Source organism: Ornithorhynchus anatinus, chromosome 1 (genome assembly GCF_004115215.2).
Source record: "Ornithorhynchus anatinus isolate Pmale09 chromosome 1, mOrnAna1.pri.v4, whole genome shotgun sequence".
Classification (NCBI taxonomy): Eukaryota; Metazoa; Chordata; class Mammalia; order Monotremata; family Ornithorhynchidae; genus Ornithorhynchus; species Ornithorhynchus anatinus.
Window position 1 is genome coordinate 152502109 of NC_041728.1, and position 21367 is coordinate 152523475.

General features: G+C 45.7%; 1 protein-coding gene across 3 annotated transcripts in view; it reads left to right on the plus strand.

Annotated features, from left to right (window-relative positions):
- Positions 1-5735: 5735 nt before the first annotated feature.
- SLC66A1L (solute carrier family 66 member 1 like) overlaps positions 5736-21367 on the plus strand; it is a 36812-nt gene continuing 21180 nt past the window's right edge. Inside the window, exons 1-4 of one of the 3 annotated variants that reach the window (XM_029074896.1) lie at positions 5744-5800; positions 11702-11824; positions 17072-17157; positions 18023-18323. In XM_029074896.1, the coding sequence (XP_028930729.1) occupies positions 18148-18323 (176 nt within the window). In that variant the 5' untranslated portion in view covers positions 5744-5800; positions 11702-11824; positions 17072-17157; positions 18023-18147. Of the gene's footprint in view, positions 5801-11701; positions 11825-17071; positions 17158-18022; positions 18324-21367 lie in introns of all 3 variants that reach the window. The other 2 variants (XM_039913241.1, XM_029074880.1) reach the window with 2 other exon arrangements.

Sequence of the window (21367 nt, forward strand, 5' to 3'; positions counted from 1 at the left end):
GTAGGGACTGCACGGGGTGTGTATCTGATGGCCTGCGGAGACACCGGGTGATAATCCAAGGACAAGGAGGCTGTCACAAGTACTGGTAACTGTTCCACACTTCTCTCCGACATCCAAACACTACTGCAAACAGAGCAAGAACACTACTTGCTGCTACTGTTTCAGTGATTTCCTACTTGAAGGAGGTTGGAGCCTATTCCAAACAAAATCAGGAAGGCTAAGGAAGAGGCTAGGGATCATCCCTAACCACTTCAAGTTCTCATCACCCCGTCAGGGGAAGAGTTTGCCCTTAAATGTCCCTAAAGGCTCAGCAGAGTTATGATTTTTTTCCACAAACCATTTCTTGACTCCTAAAGGTGCTCTTGACATGAACTAGTGTCATTCATTCATTCATTCAATGGAATTTATTGAGCACTCACCGTGTGTAAAACACTGTACTAAGTGCTTGAAAAGTACAATTCAACAATAAGGAGTGTCAAACTCAGTATTCGCAAAAAATGAAAACTAAAAATCTGAATGATTGTAGTAATCAATCAATCCATATGATTTACTGATTGATTTAAAATTATTCTTGTTAAGTGCTTATTAAGTTTGAAGGGCTGTACTAAACACTAGAAGAGATGTAAAATAATCAGGTAGGACACAGTCCCTATCCCACTTGAGGCTCACAGTCTAGCCAGGAGGTAGTATGATTTAATCTCCATTTTACAGATGAGGAAACAGAGTCAAGTGACAAATGATGTAGATAGGATTAGAACCCAGGTCCCTCTGACTCCCAGGCCAGTACTATATCCACTAGGCTAAGTTGTTTCTCAATTTAGCCTTAACCTCTGCATTTTTTATTTTATAAGTTTTACCAATCTATTTACAAATCGTGTCTCCGGGAAATATGCTGTGCTTATCACAGGGAATAAAAAACAAACAAGAGCTAAATCCAGTAACAGGCAGTGCCTGTACTACTGCTGCACTGTTTCATAGATGGACTTGGATCTTTGTGCCTGTTTGTTGTTGTATTGTACTCTCCCAAGTGCTTAGTAAAGTACTTGCACACAGGAAAAGCTCAATAAATACGACTGAATGAATGAAACTAGAGCCACTGCATAAATTTCACCAGCATTCCGGGTTGTATCTTGATTGTACTCTCCCAAGTGCTTAGGACAGAGCTCTGTACAAATTAAGTGCTCAATAAATACAACTGAATGAAGGATTGAATGAATGAATGGTGTCCATGGCCCAGTTCAGATTATGGGGGTTTTGGGATGTTTTTAACAATAATAAAAATAATAATTATGACATTTGTTAAGCTCTTAGTAAGTGCCAGGCACTAGCTTGGAGTGAGCAGGGATTGTCTCTCTTTATTGCTAAATTGTACTTTTCAAGCACTTAGTACAGTGCTCTGCACAGAGTAAGTGCTAAATAAATACGATTGAATGAATGTACTGAACACTAGGGTGGACACAAGCAAATCGGGTTGGACACAGTCCCTGTTCCGCAAAGGGCTCCCAGTCTTAATCCCCATTTTCCAGATGAGGTAACTGAGGCACAGAGAAGTGAAGTGAATTGCCCACGGCCACACAGCAGACAAATGAAAGAGGTGAGATTAGAATTCTTGACCTTCTGACTTCCAGGCCGGTGCTCTATCCACTACGCCAAGCTGAGGGACCATCTCTAGCTGCTTCAAGTTCTCACCACCCCAGCAGGGGACGAGAGGTTGTCCTTAAATGCCCCCAAAAGCCCAACAGAGAGATGATTTTTTCTCTTTTCCACAAACCAACAATTACTGCTCTCCTCGTGCATTTGAAAGTAATTGCCCGACACAGCTGGCCTAAAAGAACTTATATCTTTCAGCTCCAGTTCAACCCCACTTGAGCTAGATGAATCTCCTTCAGTTATTTTTCTGGCTGAGAAGGCCTGGATTTTGACTGCAGAAAGAAAAATGTAATATTAAATTGGCTGGATCTCTGCCCAGTAGCTTGGTAATTGGTACAGTTGAGAGCTGGCAGTTTTGTATCTGTGTTTGACAAAGGCGCGTATGCTCATCTCCTCCAAGAGGCTTTTCTGACTAAAGCACTCATTTGCTCTTCTCCCATTCCCTTCTGTGTCGCCCTTGCATTTGGCTTAGTACCCTTTATTGATGTTCTCACCCTCTCTATCCCCGCAGTATTTGCATACATATCTGTCATTTATTTATTTATTTACATCAATGTGTGTCTCCCCTTCTAAATTATAAGCTCACTGAGGGCAGGGAACGTGTCTACCAACTCTGCGATACTGCGTAATCAATTGTATTTCCTGAGCGCTTACTGTGTGCAGAGCACCGTATTGAGCATTTGGGAGAGTGCAATATCACAGAGTTGGAAGATATATTTGCCACTCTGTACTCTCCCGACTACTTAATACAGTGCTCTCTGTAAACAGTGAGTGCTCAATAAATACGATTGATGGCTTAGCACATAGTGCTCAATAAGTACCATAATTATTACATAGAGTTTTAAAGAACAATATATATCCTGTTCAAGAGCTGGGGCAAAATCAAGTTGATGTGGTGGAGGGTAAAGGGGAAGGGTTGGAATTGGATAGGGTGAAGCCACAGATGTGATGTGTATCTCCTAAATTGAAACTGTCAATAGGAGTTAAAATTGTCACAAAAAAGTTGTAAAGTTCCTGCCTCTGGTGTGTTACTGGCCCTGGCTCACAGTGCGATAGAGTGAAGGAAGCATTTTTCCAAAGCAATGTCTCTTGCTTCCCCTTCCCTTTGGATCAGATTAGAGATGAGTAGCATGGCGTAGTGGATAGAGCACAGGTCTGGGAGTCAGAGGGTCATCGGTTCTAATCCTGACTCCGCCACTTGTCTGCTGTGTGACCTTGGGTAAGTCATTTAGCTTCTCTGTGCCTCAGTTGCCTCATCTGTAAAATGGGCATTAAGACTGTGAACCCCATGTGGGACAACCTGATTACCCTGTATCTACCCCAGCGCTTAGTACAGTGCTTGGTACATAGTAAGCGCTTAGCAAATGCCATAATGATTTATTATTATTATTATTATTAATGAGTCAGTCAATCAAATTTATTGAGTGTGGACTGTGTGCAGAGCACTATGGAAAGCTCCAGGAGCCTTTCCCAGAAAAGGAGCTCCCCTTTTCCTCTGCTCCTCCTCCCCTGCCCATCACCCCGACTCCCTCCCTCCGCTCTACCTGCTTCCCTGCCCCACGGCACTTGTGCATATTTGTACATATTTATTATTCTATTTCATTAATGATGTTTATTTAGAGATGAGTAGCAGGTTTATTTTGAAGTTATTGATGCCTGTCTACTTGTTTTGTTGTCCGTCTCCCCCTTTCTAGACTGTGAGCTCGTTGGGTAGGGATTGTCTCGATTTGTCGTCAAATTGTACTTTCCAAGTACTTAGTACAGTGCTCTGTACACAGTAGGTGCTCACTAAATATGACCGAATGAATGAATAAATGTCCCTGGATCCGTGTGAGGTTTGAGCAGAGGTTGGGAGAATCATCCCGGGATCTTGGCGTAGCCTTTACGTGAAGAATACATGTATGTGTGTCCCAGGCAGGGGGGTACAATCGGACAGATGGAGAAAGAGATGGAAAGACAGCCGGGGCGACAGACCCAGAGACAGAGGCGTAGAAAATCATCATCATTATCATCATTATTATTATAATTACTATCATCATGGTACTTAAGTGCTTACTAGTGCTTAATCCAATAATATAATTATTATCATGATTTTTGTAAAGTGGTTACTACGTGCCAGGCACTGTATGTTATACGGTATTTAAGCGCTGACTGTGTGCCAGGAGCCGTGCTAAACTTTGGGGTGGATAAAAAGTAATTGGGCTGGACACAGTCTCTGTCCCGCATGGCTCTCACAGTGCTCATCCCCCTTTGACAATGAGGGAACTGAGAAGGCCCAGAGAAGTGAAGTGACTTGCCCAGGGTCACACAGCAGACAAATGGGGATTCCGGGATTAGAGTCCATGACTTTCTGATTCAGAGAAGAGAAAAGGGAGAGAGAAGGAGAGAGAAGGGAGAGAGAGACAGAAGAGAGAGAGAGAGAAAGGAGAGGGGGAAGAGAAAGATAGAGAAGAGAGAGAGAGAGAGACGGAGCTAGACAGAGGAGGGAGACAGAGGGGGAGAAGAGAGAAGGGAGGGAGGGGGGAAGAGGGAGAAGAGGGAGAAGGGGGGAAAGAGGGAGAAGGGGGAAAAGGGGGGAAAGAGGGAGAGGGGGGAGAGGGAAAGGGAGGGAGAGAGAGAAGGAAGGAAGGGAGAGGGGGAAAGAGGGAGAAGAGAAAGGGAGAGAGAGGGAGAAGAGAGATGGGAGGGAGAGGGGGAAAGAGGGAGGAGAGGAAGAAGAGAGAGGGAGAGGGGGAGAGGGAAGGGGGAGAGAGGGAGAAGAGAGAGAAAGAAGAGAGGGAGAAGAGAGAGAAGGAAGAGAGGGGAAGAGAGGGAGAGAAGGAAGGGAGATAGGGAGAGGAGGGAAAGAGGGAGAAGAGGGGGAAGAGGGAAAAGGGGGGAGGGAGGGGGAGAGAGAGGGAGAACAGAGGGAGAGAAGGAAAGGACAGTGGGAGAGGAGGGAAAGAGGGAGAAGAGAAAGGGAGAGAGAGGGAGGAGAGAGAAGGAAGGGAGAGGGGGGAAGAGGGAGAAGAGAAAGGGAGAGAGAGGGAGGAGAGAGAAGGAAGGAACGGAGAGGGAGAGGGGGGAAAGAGGGAGAATAGAAAGGGAGAGAGAGAAGAGAGAGGGAGGGAGGGGGGAGTTGGAGAAGAGAAACGGAGAGAGAAGGAGAAGAGAGAGAAGGGGGGAGAGGGGGAAAGAAGGAAAGAGAAAGGGAGAGAGAAGGAGAAGAGAGAGAAGGGGGAAAGAGGGAGAAGAGAGAAGGGAGGGAGAGAGAGGGAGAAGAGAGAGAAGGGGGAAAGAGGGAGAAGAGAGAAGGGAGGGAGAGAGAGGGAGAAGAGAGAGAAGGGGGAAAGAGGGAGAAGAGAGAAGGGAGGGAGAGAGAGGGAGAAGAGAGAGAAGGGAGGGAGAGAGAGGGAGAAGAGAGAGAAGGGGGAAAGAGGGAGAAGAGAGAAGGGAGGGAGAGAGAGGGAGAAGAGAGAGAAGGGAGGGAGAGAGAGGGAGAAGAGAGAGAAGGGGGAAAGAGGGAGAAGAGAGAAGGGAGGGAGAGGGAGGGAGAAGGGAGAGAGAGGGAGAGAAGGGAGGAGAGAGAGAAGAGAAAGGGAGAGAGAGGGAGAAAGACAGAGAAGAGAGAGGGAAAAGAGAGGGAGAGAAGGAAGAGAGGGAGAAGAGGGACAGAGAGAAAAAGGAGGGAAAGAGGGTGGAGAAGGGGGGGAGGGAAGAGTTGACGGAGGGAGAGGAGGAGGAGGAGCAGGGAGCCGGGGGTTGCGGGAGGGGGTGGGTGTGTGTGTCCGGGGAGGAGGGGCTGGGCTGGGGGCAGAGGAGGACCCCAGGAGCTCCGCCCCCTCCTCTTCCTCCTCCTCCTCCTCTTCCTCCGGCTCCCCCGGCTCCTCCTCCTCCTCCTCCGCCCCCCGCTCGGGGCCCGGGCCGCTCGGCCTCTACCCATCCCACCGCCCGCCCGCTCGCCCGGCGGCCGCCACCCTGACCCCCTCTGCCCCCCTCTCCTCCCCCTGCCCTCCTCCCCCTGCCCTCCTCTTCCCCCTGTGCCCGTCTCCCTGCCCCCTCTCCCCCCTGTGCCCCCCTCTTCCCCCTGTGCCCTCCTGTCCCCCCCGTGCCCTCCTGTCCCCCCCGTGCCCGCAGTCTTTGTCCCCGGGGCCCTGGAGCCGCTTGGCCGGTGAGTAGGAGACCCCTCCGACCCACCCACCCACCCACCCACCCATCCAGCGACCGACGGAGCCGGGAAAGGGCCAGGCGCGGGACACTGCGCGGGACGCTGTGCACTCCCGACCTGCGGGACACCTGGGTGCCCCGCTGCCATCCCCAGGTCGCCCCACCCACCCACCGCTCGCCCCCGTCCTGTCCCGGCTTCCTAACAAACCCTGCCTCCTCCCTTCCTCCTTCCTGATTCCGCTTGCCTCCTTTTTGGACATTTAATATATTCGTTCGCTAGTATTTATTGAGCGCTTACTATGGGCAGAGCACTGTACTAAGCGCTTGGAATGGACAAATCGGTAACAGATACCCCGTCAAACGGCAGGGACTGTCTCTATCTGTTGCCGACTTGTTCATCCCAAGCGCTTAGTACAGTGCTCTGCCCATAGTAAGCGCTCAATAAATACTATTGAATAAATACTATTGAATGAAAGATACAGTCCCTGCCCTTTGACGGGCTTACGGCCTAATATATGTAATATATGTGTGTATATATATGTATTATACGTGTGTGATATATATATGTGTGTGTAATATATAGATGTGTAATACATATAATGGCATACCAGCTTTTCACTACTAATTATTATGATGGTATTTGTTAAGCGCTTACTATGTGCCAAGCGCTGGGGCAGATACACGCTTCTGAGCGGGCGCTTGTGCGTAGGCGAACTGATGGGCGGAGGAACGTTTACTTGAAGTTGTCGTAATAATAATAATAATGCTGGTATTTGTTAAGTGCTTACTATGTGCCAAGCACTGTTCTAAGCGCTGGGGTAGAGACAAGGTAATTAGGTTGTCCACATGGGGCTCACAGTCTTAATCCCCATTTTACAGATGAGGGAACTGAGGCACGGAGAAGTGAAGTGACTTGCCCAAAGTCACACGGCTGACAAGCGGCGGAGGCGGCATTAGAACCCACGACCTCCGGCTCCCAAGCCCGTGCTCTTTCCGCTAAGCCACGAATAATGATGGTATGCGTTAAGCCCTTACTATGTGCCACGCATTGTTCTCGTGGTGTATTTACGGGTGACAGTCTTTCATTTATTCACTTGTATTTATCGAGTGCTTACTGTGTGTGGAGCACTGTACTGAGCGCTTGGGAAGTACAGATGAGAGACAATCCCCTTTCGTGAGTGTGTGTGTAATAATAGTAAAAATGTTGGTATTTGTTAAGCGCTTACTACGTGCGGAGCACTGTTCTAAGCGCTGGGGGAGATACAGGGTGATCAGGTCGTCCCACGTGAGGCTCACAGTTAATCCCCATTTTACAGATGAGGGAACTGAGGCACAGAGAAGTGAAGTGACTTGCCCACAGTCACACAGCTGACAAGTGGCAGAGCTGGGAGTCGAACCCATGACCTCTGACTCTGAAGCCCAGGCTCTTTCCACTGAGCCACGCTGCTTCCTGTACGTGGTGTGTGGTGGAATGGAGAGGTTGGTTGCAGGGTTTGAGAACTTTGGAGAAAAGAAGAGTCACACACACGGGGTTAGAAAGGAGGACCCCCAGACATGTGTCTGTTTACTTATTTTATTGTCTGTCTCCCCCACATCTAGACTGTGAGCCCGTTGGGTAGGGATTGTTTCTATTTGTTGCTGAATTGTGCTTTCCAGGCGCTTAGTACAGTGCTCTCTGCACACAGTAAGCGCTCAATAAATACGATTGAATGCACAGATGAGGTCAAGGGGCCCATCCAAGTAAGGAGGAGGCAATAATAATGGTAGTTATTCAGGTTTTACTATGTGCCAAACAGAACTAAGCATTGGGCTAGACACAGATCAGACACAGTATTTAGTCAGTCATTGTCCTATTTATTGAGTGCTTTCCTTGAGCAAAGCACTGTAGTAAGCGGCTGGGAGAGTACAGTATAACATTAAACAGACACCTTCCTTCCCCACAAAGTCACATGGAGCTAATATCCTGGGCGGACGGGAGAACATGTTTTAATGAGATGTTCATCCCCTTGATTCTATTTATTGCTATTGTTTTTTGTCCGTCTGTCTCCCCCGTTTAGACTGTAAGGCCGTCAAAGGGCAGGGACTGTCTCTGTTACCGATTTGTACATTCCAAGCGCTTAGTACAGTGCTCTGCACATAGTAAGCACTCAATACTATTGAATGAATGAATGAACATGTATTTCATTCATTCATTCTATTTATTGAGGACTTACTGCACGCAGAGCGCTGTAGTAGGAGCTCCGGAAAGTACGATACAGCAGTAGACAAGTGGACCGGGGGGGGGGCGGGGGGCGGCGCAAGGGAGGTGGACATCAATATAAATAAATAAAAATGACAGATATGTACTTAGTGCCGTGGGGCTGGGTAGGGGGAAGAGCAAAGGGAGCGGGTCAGGGTGACGTAAAAGGGAGTGGGAGATGAGCAAACTGAGGGAGCTTCGTCTGGGAAGGCCTCTTGGTGGAGATGTGGCTTCAATAAGGATTTGAAAGGGGAGAGAGTCATTGTCTGGGGGATTTGAGGAGGGAGGGCATTCTAGGCCAGAGGCAGGATGTGGGCTAGAGGTTGGTGGTGAGATGGGTTACCACTAAAAGAGTGAAGTCTGAAGGCTGGGCTGTAGAAGGAGAGTAGTGAGATGAGGTCGGAGGGGGTAAGGAGGTGGGGTACTTTAAAGCCAACGGTGAGGAGTTGTTTGATGCGGAGGTGGATGGGCAATCCAAACTAGTTCTCTTCCCCTCTTCAAAGCCCTACTGAGAGCTCACCTCCTCCAGGAGGCCTTCCCAGACTGAGCCCCCCCCTTTTCCTCTCCTCCTCCTTCCCTCCGCATCGCCCCGACTCCCTCCCTCTGCTCTACCCCCTTCCCTGCCCCACAGCACTTGTGTATATTTGTACATATTTATTGCTCTATTTCATTAATGATGCGTATATATCATTCTGTTAATTTTGATGTTATTGATGCCTGTCTACTTGTTTTGTTGTGTGTCCCCCTTCTAGACTGTGAGCCCGTTGTTGGTAGGGATTGTCTCTATCTGTTGTCGAATTGTACTTTCCAGTAGTATAGTACTCTGGACACTAAGCGCTGAATAAATACCACTGAATGAACGAATGAGTCGCGGGAGTGTTTTGAGGAGCCGGGTGACATGTGCTGCATGTTTTTGTAGAAGAATGATCTGGGCAGCAGAATGAAGTATGGACTGGAGTTGGGAGAGACAGGAGGCTGGGAGGTCAGCAAGGAGGCTGATGCAGTAATCCAGATGGGCTAGGATGAGGGATTGTATTAACGTCGTAGCGGTTTGGATGGAGAGGAAAGAGCGGATTTTAGTGATGTTGTGAAGGTGGGACCTACAGGATTTAGTGATGGATTGAGTATTTAAACTCCATTTTGCAAATAGGAACACTGAAACCGAGAGAAGTTGTAACCTATTGAAAGTCATAAAGCAGACAGATAGCAGGTGTCATGACGAGAACCCAGAGTTTGCAGTCTGATGCTCTCATAGAGAAATAGTGTGGCTTAGTGGCAAGAACCCGGGCTTGGGATTCAGAGGTCATGAGTTCTAATCCCAGCTCCACCACTTATCAGCAGTGTGCCTGTGGGCAAGTCACTTAACTTCTCCAGGCCTCGGTTCTCTCATTTGTAAAATGGGGATTGACTGTGAGCCCCATGTGGGACAACCTGATTACCTTGTATCTACCCCCAATGCTTAGAACAGTGCTTGGCACATATTAAGCACTTTAACAAATACCGTCATCATCATTCGTAGTCTGTCAGAGAGTCTGGTAGGTACACTCATTCCCAACTGAGGCTGGGAACGGGAGAGAGCCCTGGCCAGCAGCCTTATAGGACTCCTGCTTACTGTGGCTCTTCTGTATTGACACGGGGGGAGAAGATAATCCAAAGAATTGTGGGAATGAAGTTAGTAACTTTACCCCCACAGTTCCAGTTCTTAGGGCCAATAATCCTTAATAATAATGATAATAATAATGGTATTTGTTAAGTGCTCACTCTGTGCCAAGCGCTGTTCTAAACACTGGGGTAGATAGAATATAATCAAGTTAGACAGTCCCTGTCCCATGTGGGGCTCACCGTCTTAATCCCCATTATACAGATGAGGGAACTGAGGTGCAGTGAAGTGACTTGCTCAAGGTAACACAGCAACAAGTGGCAGAGCTGGGAATACCCTTGTATCCCACCAACTCAACGTTCGTGCCGTTGTTGAGTGGGAAGATTTCTGTGTAGCCGAGTTTGCACGTCCATGGATGTGTGTATTTGTGGTGAGAGTATACGTGAGCTTTTAGGCATAACATGGTGTAGTGGATAGAGTAGGGGCCTGGGAATCAGAAGCTCATGGGTTCTAATCCCAGATCCACCACTTGTCTGCTGTGTGACCTTCAGTCAATCACTAAACTTCTGTGCCTCAGTTACCTCATCTGTTAATAAAGGGGGATTAAGAGTGTGAGCCCAATGTGGGACAGGGACCGTGAACAACCTGATTAACTTGTGTCTATGTCAGTGCTTAGAACAGTGCTTGGCACATTGTAAGCACTTAACAAGTACCATTATTATTATTATATTACATGTGGATATGGGACAGGGAGAAAAGGGACTGAGGAAGGGCAGGCCTGTGGGGGCTGCCCACCCTCTCCAGGGGCAGAGTGGTGAACGGTCAGGTGGAGGGCCCACCGTCAGCGGGAAGACTCTGTGGACACCCGTGGGTTCCTAGAAGGATGCCACTGAAAAGGGAGTGTTGACGAGTAGTACACCAGTTCTCCCATTATGAGAGTTGTCACTCTCCGTTTCGGAAAAAGCTCAATCATAGAAGTAGAGCGCTCCGCTTAAAGTCCATATCCGCATGGGTAGAAGGAAGAAACACATGCTTTTACTACTCATTTTGGCTAGAAAACAGGGAATCGGGGACCATTATGCAACAGTGCCCCCCATGTGCATACAGTGTGCTGGGGGACAAAAGAAACCATTTTTGCGCACAGGCAGGGTCAGGCAGTGTGTACTACAATGGAACTTTTTGTTAATGTTGAGTTTTATAAGAATTCAACCCCTGCATTATAGGAAAAAAGAAGCCTATACTTAAGTAGCCATCCATACTCTGTTTTATTTTTTAGTGACAGAAAAGACCAAGACATGGAGAAGAAAAGATAGAAGATGGAGAAAACCCAGAAAGTTTGAAAACCTTATTTATTGGGCGCGTACCGTGTGCAGAGCACTGTACCAATCGCTTGGGAAAGTACAATACAACAGAGTTGGTAGAAGTGATCCCTGCCCACAAGGAGCATGATGATGTCATTCATGTTCCATGTCCCTCAAACACACGTGCATGCCTCCATTCGCATACAGGTAGAAGAGAGAGCGGCGACAGAAGTAGCCATTACTTCATGGGAAAAAATCCTTCAGCTCCTGGAATTCCCAGCATTGATATCCCCCTGCAGTTTGGATCTAGCTGCTTGGTCCCTAATGGGGATTATGAAACAGTCCTATTCTTAAACCTGAATATCAGGTAGCCCGGAAGACCTTCCTGAAGGAGCCCTCCGGGTGACTTTACAAAACCCATTTAGGGAGCTCAGGATCCTAGGTAACTCCCAACAGGAGAAGGAAGCATATACTAAAAATTATGTTTTTATTCATCTCAACAATGCCCAAGGTGAGACTTAAATCCCCAGTTTACATCATCCATCCTTATGGGAAATTCAATTCAAATAGCATATTTTGCTTACGATATCATTTTTCTAGGAACCTCAAATAAAACAAGGAATACCTTTCTCTGGCCCCATTGTTTGCCCGAAATGCCTGAATAACCTTCAGCACTTTATCCGCAGAGATTCCGTCCAGTGTGACGTGATTTGCAGTAGGCCTTTAGTTCATTGCTACGTACGTTTTTATTTTCTTACTTTTTAGATTTGAAGCCCCTATTCCCTCTCCACCTTACCTTGGGTTGAGCATGATCTGCTGCCATGCGTCATGCCTTCAGGCCAAAGAATATAATGGACCAAGAATCTGGGAGGAGCAGGAAGGAGGAAGGTAAGTTCATTTTCTCTTGTGTTTGTGGGGTTTTTTTTTACCATTGCAATTTATTTTCACTTTTGAATTTTACCAAATTATTCAGTTTATCAATATGGTACAAATTCACGGGGTAACCCTCAATTACACTCATCTAGACTGTAAACTCACTGGGGACAGGGAGTGTGTCTCCCAACTCTGTTATAGCGTACTCTCCCCAGTGCTTAGTCCAGTGCTCTTCACACAGTAAGTGTTGAATAAATATAATTGATTGATTAACTTTTTCCTCAGGTAATGGTTTAGTACAGAATTGAATTACAGCCATGATTTTACAGTGGACCACCTGATACTTTGTCTTTTATTAATGCTTGCAGCGTTTGGTCTGCGTAGTGGCCCAGCGCTTAGCACAGTGCCTGGCTCGTAGTAAGCACTTAACAAATACCATAATTATTATTATCAGAGTTTAGTAGTCATGGTAATGGTGTTGATTAAGCACTTATTGTGTGCAGAGAACTGTACTGAAGGCTGGGGAAGAGTATACACGTGGCAATTAGACATGGACCCTGGCCCTTGAGGGGCTCACAATCTATGAATAAACTTAGGGGAGAGGAATTGACAGATCTGGAGCAAGGAAACAACAAAAAGGTTAAAGCCTAGGAGGTGAGGACAAATACACAATCCACAGAAGAAAAATGAAAATCAGTAGGGAGCTGTGGCTAGAGGAACAGAATTTCAAGCTCCATCTGATTCAGAATTCATGGCATACCCGAAGGCTTAGCAACAGCTACCATGGCCACTAGCCTTCCCAAGGTTTTAAGGAGGCCTTATGCTGCAGGTGAAGGCATCATACCCCAAGTCCCATTTCCAAATTCATTCCCAAAACTCTGACGTCGGCACCAGGCCCTGACGTTTGGGAAATCTCAGGTTTTTTTTCCATCCTCCACCATCTCTGTCCTTGAGTTCCTCAGTGCCCTGGCCCTCCTTCCCTCCCTAGCCACTGCACTGTCTAGACCTGAGCCATGATCCTTACAAGGTGGGATTTAGGGGTCACTTTGGGGAGGGTAGGATTAGAGCAGGCTTCAAACGTGTATGAGTGTCCAAGATCAAACCAGTCCTAAAAGGGGTGAGGTGGTTCAGGTCAGGAGGTCTGAACCCAGCTCGGTTGTAAACAGGTTTGGCTTCAACCTGGCTGAACGAAGATCGTGAGCTCCCTGTGGGTAGGAAACATGCCTACCAAATGTTATATTGTATTCTCCCAAGTGCTTAGAACAATGCCCTGTACACAGTAAGCGCCTGACTTCTCCACTTTGAGAAGCAGCGTGGCCTAGTGGATAAAGCACGGGCCTGGGAGTCAGAAGATCATGAGTTCTAATCTGCCACTTTGCTGTGTGAACTTGGGTAAGTCACTTCACTTCTCTGGGCCTCAGTTCACTCATCTGTAAAATGGGGATTAAGGCTGTGAGCCCTATGTGGGACAGGGACCGGCTCCAACCCCATTATCTTGTTTCCACCCCAGCGCTTAGAATAGTTCTTGGCACATAGTAAGTGCTTAACAAATACCATAATTATTGTGATTGGTCGATCGATTGATTGTAGGTTCATGATCTGGCAGGATAACCATTCCTCTGGGCACAGCTCTTTCCTGTTAACTATTTGGTCTTGGGGCAGTTATATCAGAGCACAGACAGGCCAGTGCTAGGGTGGGAGGTGAGGGCAAGCCTTCCATTACATGGGTTATCAGTCATGTGTGCTCCTGCGACTATCAGAGGTAGGTCCAAGGATTATAATAATAATGATGGCATCTGTTGAGCGCTGTTTGAAAGCACTGTTTTAGGTGCTTGGGAGGGATACAAGGTGATCAGGTTGTCTCATGAGAGGCTCACAGACTTAATCCCAGTTTTACAGGTGAGGTAACTGAGGCACAGAGAAGTGAAGTGACTTGCCCAAAGTCCCACAGCTGACAAGCAGGGGAGCTGGGATTAGAACCCATGACCTCTGACTCCCAAGTCTGTGCTCTTTCCACTGAGCCACTGCCTTGTCTCCACTGACGCAGCCTAGCGCCCTTCAAGTGAATCTGCACTAGTGGGAAGCAGCAGCTTAATGGAAAGAGAGGACGGGTCTGAGAGTCAGAAGATCTGGGTTCTAATCCTGACACTCTAAGTGATCTGGGGCAAGTCACTTAACTTCTCTGTGCCTTGGTTTCCACATGGAGATTGAATCCACTCCCCCCTAATTATTCATTCATTCAATCGTTTTTATTAAGCGCTTACTGAGTGCAGAGCACTGTACTAAGCGCTTGGGAAAGTACAATACAACAATAAACAGTGACATTTCTTTCCCACAGTGAGCTCACAGTCTAGAGGCGGAGAGACAGACATCAATACAAATAAATAAAATTACAGATATATACATAAGTGCTTTGGGGCTGGGAAGTGGGGACAGAGCAAAGGGAGCTAATCAGGGTGAAGCAGAAGGGATGAGAGATGAGGAAAAGTGGAGCTTAGTCTGGGATGTGAATATCATGTGGGACAGGGACTGAGTCCAACTTGATTATCCTGTATCCACCCCAGAGTTTAGTAAGGTTCTTGGCTCATAGTAAGCGCTTAACAAATTTGTTATTGTCTTACACTGTCGAGTCTTATCCGACCCATAGCGATGCCACGGACACATCTCTCCCAGAACGCCCCGCCGTCCATCTGCAATTGTTCTGGTAGTGGATCCATAGAGTTTTCTTGGTAAAAGTCTGGAAGTGGTTTACCGTTGCCTCCTTCCACTCGGTAAACGAGCCTCCCTCCTCAACTGTCTCTCATGCCGCTGCTGCCCAGCACAGGGGATTTTGACTTGTAGCAAATCACCTTCTAATAATAATAATGTTGGTATTTGTTAAGCGCTTACTATGTGCAGAGCACTGTTCTAAGCGCTGAAGTAGATACAGGGTAATCAAGTTGTCGCAGTGAGGCTCGCAGTTAATCCCCATTTTACAGATGAGGTAACTGAGGTGCAGAGAAGTGAAGTGACTTGCCCACAGTCACACAGCTGACAAGTGCCCAGCACTTAGAACAGTGCCCAGTGCTTAGAACAGTGCTTGGCACAAAGTAAGCAAATACCAACATTATTATTATTATTATTATTATTAAGTAGCAGAGCCGGGATTCGAACCCATGACCTCTGACTCCCAAGCCTGGGTTCTTTCCACTGAGCCACGCTGCTTCTACTCACTACTAGCCTTTGGCTGTGCTAGGAATTGAATGGACAGGACTCTGCTTGACTCTTCCTCCTGTAGTCGAGACTGGTAGAGTCCTGGAAATTCTCCAGGTGCGACCCTGAGAGGTTGCTTAACGAATACCATTTTAAAAAAGCACTGAGGAAAAAAAATCCCCTAAAACATCCTCCTCCCCTTATATTAAAATAGTCTGAGCCCTCGATTAAGATGTCCCAGGCCGTAGTTTCATGGGGCTCACGGTCTCAGTCTCAGTCCCCATTTTACATATGTGGAAACTGAGGCACAGAGAAGTTAAGTGACTTGCCCAAGGTCACACAGCAGACAAGTGGCAGAGCCGGGATTAGAACCCATGACCTTCTGACTCGCAGACCCGTGCTGTATCCCACTACACCCTGCTGCTTCTCAGTACTGCATCAGTCATTAAGTAGGTGATACCTACTCAGATTTAGTTGTTATAGGCACAAAATTACTATCAGAGAGCTGTAGTGTGGCATAAATCTCTCTTTCCGCATTCCCACGTGTTGGTCCTAACATGAAGATGGAAAATGCCTGGTTAGAATCCTCCTTCACATACATGAAGGCAACAATTAAATCACGTATCTCCTTGAGGCTTAAGTATCCCAATTTCCTTACCCTTTCATCTGAAGCCACAGTTTCCAAAGCCTTTCTTAGTCTACCTGTAGATTTTCCATGGCTTTAAAATATGGATTGGCATGGTAGACACAGTCCTCTGAAATGGAACTGACTGGAGTTCATTCACTCATTCAGTCTTATTTATTAAGTGCCTGCTGCGTGCAGAGCATTCATTCAATTGTATTTTTTGAGTGCATACTGTGTGCAGAGCACTGTTCTAAGCGCTTGGGAAAGTACAATACAGCAATAAAGAGTGTCAGTCCCTGCCCACAACAAGCTCACTGTCTAGAGTTAGGGAGGCAGACAGCAATGCAAATAAGTGGACATCAGTATAAGTAAATACATGATGGGGAGATGAGTTTTATTCTCTTCTTGCGTGTGAGGGGAAAATCAACTAATGAATAGTATTTATTGAATGCTTAATCAAGCAGTGGTTTTTGGGTTAGTACAAACTCAAACTTCCCTTGGGGAAGCACGATACAATGGAGTTGGTAAATGTTAGCCCAGCCCACAGATTGCTCACAGGGATAGACAGACATTAAAATAAATTTCAGATAGGGGATAAATTCCCTTCGATTTGACTTAGTTCCTGACCTTTCATTCATTTATTCGATTGTATTTATTGAGCGCTTACTGTGTGCAAAGCACTGAACAAACCACTAGAGAAAGCACAATATGACAATAAACAGACACATTCCCTCCCACAACGAACTTGAGGGTAAGAAAAGCAAGGTTTCTGAGACTGAGGACATGCTATCATCCTAAAACTGTTGGCTTATCTGCATTCCGAGAATAGGAAAGAGAAGATATAATCCCTCTGTAACTATTTTATTCCTTCAACTAACGACTGCTGGTAATCTCTATTTATAATATTAGTTGTGTGGGAGTGGTGGATGTAGGTGAGTCTGTCTTGTTTGTCCTCATGGAGCTGGCTTTGTAGGGATCACCTTTTATTTATAATTTTAAAAATGTATACTAAAACTAATACTCCCATTTTTGAAGAATGTACTTGCAAAATTCCCCACTCAATAAAACTTGGACAGTAGTTTGTGCCCAACACTGTGCCCACAAACACAAGCCACCTCCAACAACACCTTGACACTCTGAACACAAACAGGCTCATGTGTCAGAAGAATGTTCCATAAATCTCTAACAGTCTAGCTAAAACTCACACACCCAGTAAACCAGATTTATGTCCATTGTACAGATGATTGTTGCTTATCTTCCCATCACTTACCCAAGGCTTTCATTTTGACAGACTACTCCACCATAAGGTCTAAAGAGAGTTTTCTTAAGGGTCAAATCAAAGGAATCATATTGCTTTGTCACTAGTACTTAAATTTAAATTGACCATAAGAAGAAAAATTGGGACATGATCATTTTGTTCTAACAATTTATTTTGCCTATTGAAGGTAACTGTATGCCTCCAAGGAAGCTGCTTAAATTAATTTCATTCTTTCTGCCATGAACATGTATGCCCCTGTCTTTGCTAAAATAGGTACGTCGTTAACAGCAGAGTCCTTTAAATTGGGATTGGGGTGAATTTTTTTTCTCTGAGGGTTAATCCATCAGTTCCATATTTAATATTGAAATATGGGTGCAGGTTAATATAGTTATATCTTTGTTTTTAACTTTTTTATGGTATCTTGTTAAGTGCTCAAATACATCGAACACTGTTCTAAGTGCTGGAGTAGATACAATATAATCCCATATATGGCTCTCAGTCTTAATCAGAGAGAGGAAGATTTAATCCCCATTTTACATATGAGGTAACTGAAGAACAGTGAGGTTTAAATGACTTACCCAAGGTTAGTCAATCCAACCATCAATCAGGCGTATTTATTGAGTGTATACTGTGGACAGGGAATGTGTCCATTGTTGTGTCGTACTCTCCCAAGCATTTAGTACAGTGCTCTGCAGACAGTAAGGGCTCAGTAAATATGAGTGAGTGAATGCAGAGCACTATACTAAGCACTCGGAAGAATACAGTATGACAGAGTTGGAAGACACATTCCCTGCCCACAACGATCTTACAGTCTAGAGGTGGAGACAGGCATTAATATAAATAAATAAATTGGGGTAAGTTCTTTGGGGCCGAGGGAAGAGTGAATAAAGGGTGCAAATCCAAGTGCCAGGGTGACACAGAAGGGAGTGGGAGAAGAGGAAATGAGGGCCTAGTTGGGGAAGGCCATCCAGCAGACAGATGGAGAAGCTGGGATTAGAACCCAGGTCCGCTGCCTCCCAGACCTGTGTTCATTCCACTAGACCATGCTACTTCTCACACTGCTCTAACTTAAATAACTCCATGTTATTCTGATTCATTTCATTTTAACATTCACATATTCTCTATTTCATTTTTACAGAATTGGAAATACCTTGAATCAAACTCTCTCCCTGAATGTGGAGGTGCTGCGAGGGGATATTCCCCCAAAAACTGATTGTGTGCCCAAGAGACGTACAAGGGAAGTTGATTATCAGCATTTAAAAGATGGTCACTCCGCTTCACGATTTCAATCTTTCTTCTTTGGAGAGTGGAAGAGTCTGTGAAAATGGAACAGCATGGATTTGGCATCTCTTGGAAGAATGTGTAGATAATGCCTGGGAATACTGGAGTGTGATCTTAGGGCTGATTTCTATCATCTGTTTTTTGTTTGCTGCACTACCGTAAGTGTAAAATCCTATATATCTCGTTTGTGATTGAACATTCCTTCTTGAATTCTTATTATAAACTTTTTATATTTTATGACAAGGAGGGGAAGAGAATTGTTGAAGCACAGGTCTTGCCTGCATTGACAGCATTTTGTAAGGCATTTCTTCATAGGCAATCACTCTCCCTAGTCCCCTGTCCTCAAATCAGTGCAGGGAAAACCTGCAGTAGTAATGATCAATAATTGTTATTTGTTAAGCACTTACTATGTGCCAACCACTGTACTAAGTGTTGGGGTACGTACAAGATGATCAGATTGGACACAGTCCGTATCCCATATGGGGCACATAGTTTATTTAGTAGGGAGCAGGATTGAATCCCTATTTTATAGATGAGAAAACTAAGTTGCAGAAAAGTTAAGTGATTCGTCCAAGGCCACACAACAGACAAGTGGCAGAGCCGAGATTAGAACCCATGTCCTCTGACTCCCAGGTCCATGGTCTTTCCACTTAATGATGCTGCTTCTCTTCTCTTTTTAGTGCCAATCTAACAGTAGTAGGGTTTCCACATTTTTGGAACCCACTTTAAGCCCATTCTGAGAACTCTGACACCATCATGAACAGCCTGATTGATTGCATACATGCAGAACTTTCCCAAATCTCAGTCCTGTCCCCCAGCTCTGTCACTACTTAAGTGCCCTTCAAGGCAGTCCAGTAGCCCAGGCAGACAGAGAGGTGTCAACCCCCAAATCACCAGCAGTTGCCCCCCCCAAAGTAGTTTCTGATCTTTTAAATATTAGTTGGGAAACATAGAAAATTGCATTAGGTTTATTGAACTATATTCAGATCCTCAATTCACTTTCTCATTAGAGTGCTCTATACAGAGTAAGTGCTCGATAAACGTCACTGATTGATGGACCATCTTTTGTAGGTGTGGTCTTTGTTTTGAGGGTGGGTGCCAATGTGGAATTTTACTTTAGTTTGCTAATTGCAATATGCCATAACGCTATCATTTTCCATTTTCTTCAAAATATCTACTCATCTCATCTACTTGAACCGAGCGTGCTTTTGGAAATGAACTTTTCAGTATAAATTGCTACTTCTGCTAGAGAAGCAGCATGACTTAGTGGATGGAGCACAGGCCTGAGAGTCAGAAGGACCTGGGTTCTAATCCTGGGTCCACTATTTGTCCACTGTGTGACCGGGCGCAAATCACTTTACTTCTCCGTGCCTCCTTTACCTCATCTGTTAAATAGGGATTAAGACTACCAGCCCCATGTGGGACATGGACTGTGTCCAACTTAACTATTTTGTATCTATCCCGGGGCATAATACCATGCTTGACACATGGTAAGCGCTTAACAAATACCATAAAAAAAGATTATAAGCATTATACTAATTTAGACTTTGGAGCTACTTGGGCAAACAAACATCCGGGAGGCAAGTAACCCAAGTGCTGCTTCCAGTCCTTGATGACAGCCCACTATTTGACTTTATTTGACTGTGCTGACAGGAATCTTCAGTAATGTATGACCCTCTCTCCAGTCCCTCACTCCGTGCAGATGAAGGTGGTCTCCAAGCAGTGTCCTGAGTCCTGGCAGTAAAGATGTCGGGGAAGGGACCTCCAGGAGCTTCAGGATGTTGCTGGCAATTACCTTGTAGTAACAATTATGGTATTTGTTAAGCACTTACAATGTGCCAGGCACTGTACTAAATGCTGGGGTAGATACAAGCAAATCGGGTTGGGCACAGTCCCTGTCCCAAATGAGGCTCACAGTCTCAATCCCCATTTTACAAATGAGGGAACTGAGGCCCAGAAAAGTGAAGTGACTTGCCTAAGGTCACACAACAGGCAAATGGCAGAGCTGGGATTAGAACCCAAGGCCTTCTGACTCCCAGCCTCGTGCTTTATCCACTATGCCATGCTGCTCCTACACTACACCTTGCTGTACCTACCCCAATGCTTAGAACAGTGCTTGGCACATAGTAAGTGCTTAACAAATACCATTATTATTATTATTGTTATTAATTGTGCTAATTCTGTACCTATCAGGAGCTCTGCTCAGACAAGCTGAATAGACAGAGATGTTCTATGACCCTGCTGTCCTGTTTCTTCAAACAAGACCTAGAGTTTCAAAGTGAAAGTGTTTCTGTTTGAAACAAAGGAGATCCAATGCCAGGCAATTGATATTACATGTTCAATATTACAATAGTCTCCTGAAAACATCTTTGATACTAAGAACACAAGGGCATAAATGATATGATTCTGTGTCAGATTGTTGAAGCTCCTGGTGAGTAGGGATTATGTCTACCAGGTCTATTGTATTATACTTTTCCAAGTGCTTAGTACAGTGCTCTTCACATAGTACTCAATTTCCATTGATGAATCTGTGATTGTTTATTCATTAGTATTTCTGACTATCTATTGTGTGCAGAACATTGTACTAAACAGTAGGGATTGCAATTAGGGTAATAGATACAGTCCTCTTCATGGAATTTACATGAAATGAGCGGGAGAAGCTTACTAAGAATAATAATTAGTGTACTTGCTAAGTGCTCACAGTGTGCCGTGCACTGTTCTATGCCCTGGGGTAAATACAAGTTAACCAGGGTGGACACAGCCCCTGTCCCACTTAGGGCTCAGGCTCTTATCCCATTTACGGATGAGGTGACAAATAATAATGTTGGTATTTGTTAAGCGCTTACTATGTGCCGAGCACTGTTCTAAGCGCTGGGGTAGACATAGGGGAATCAGGTTGTCCCACGTGGGGCTCACAGTCTTAATCCCCATTTTACAGATGAGGGAACTGAGGCACAGAGAAGTTAAGTGACTTGCCCACAGTCACACAGCCGACAAGTGGCAGAGCTGGGATTCAAACTCATGAGCCCTGACTCCAAAGCCCGTGCTCTTTCCACTGCGCCACGCTGCTTCTACTTCAAAGGCACAGAGAAGTAAAATGACATGCCCAAGGTTGCACAGCAGACACTTGGCAGAGCCAGGATTAGAACACAGCTCTTTCTGACTCCCAGTCCCATGCTCTATCCACTAAGCCACGTTGCTT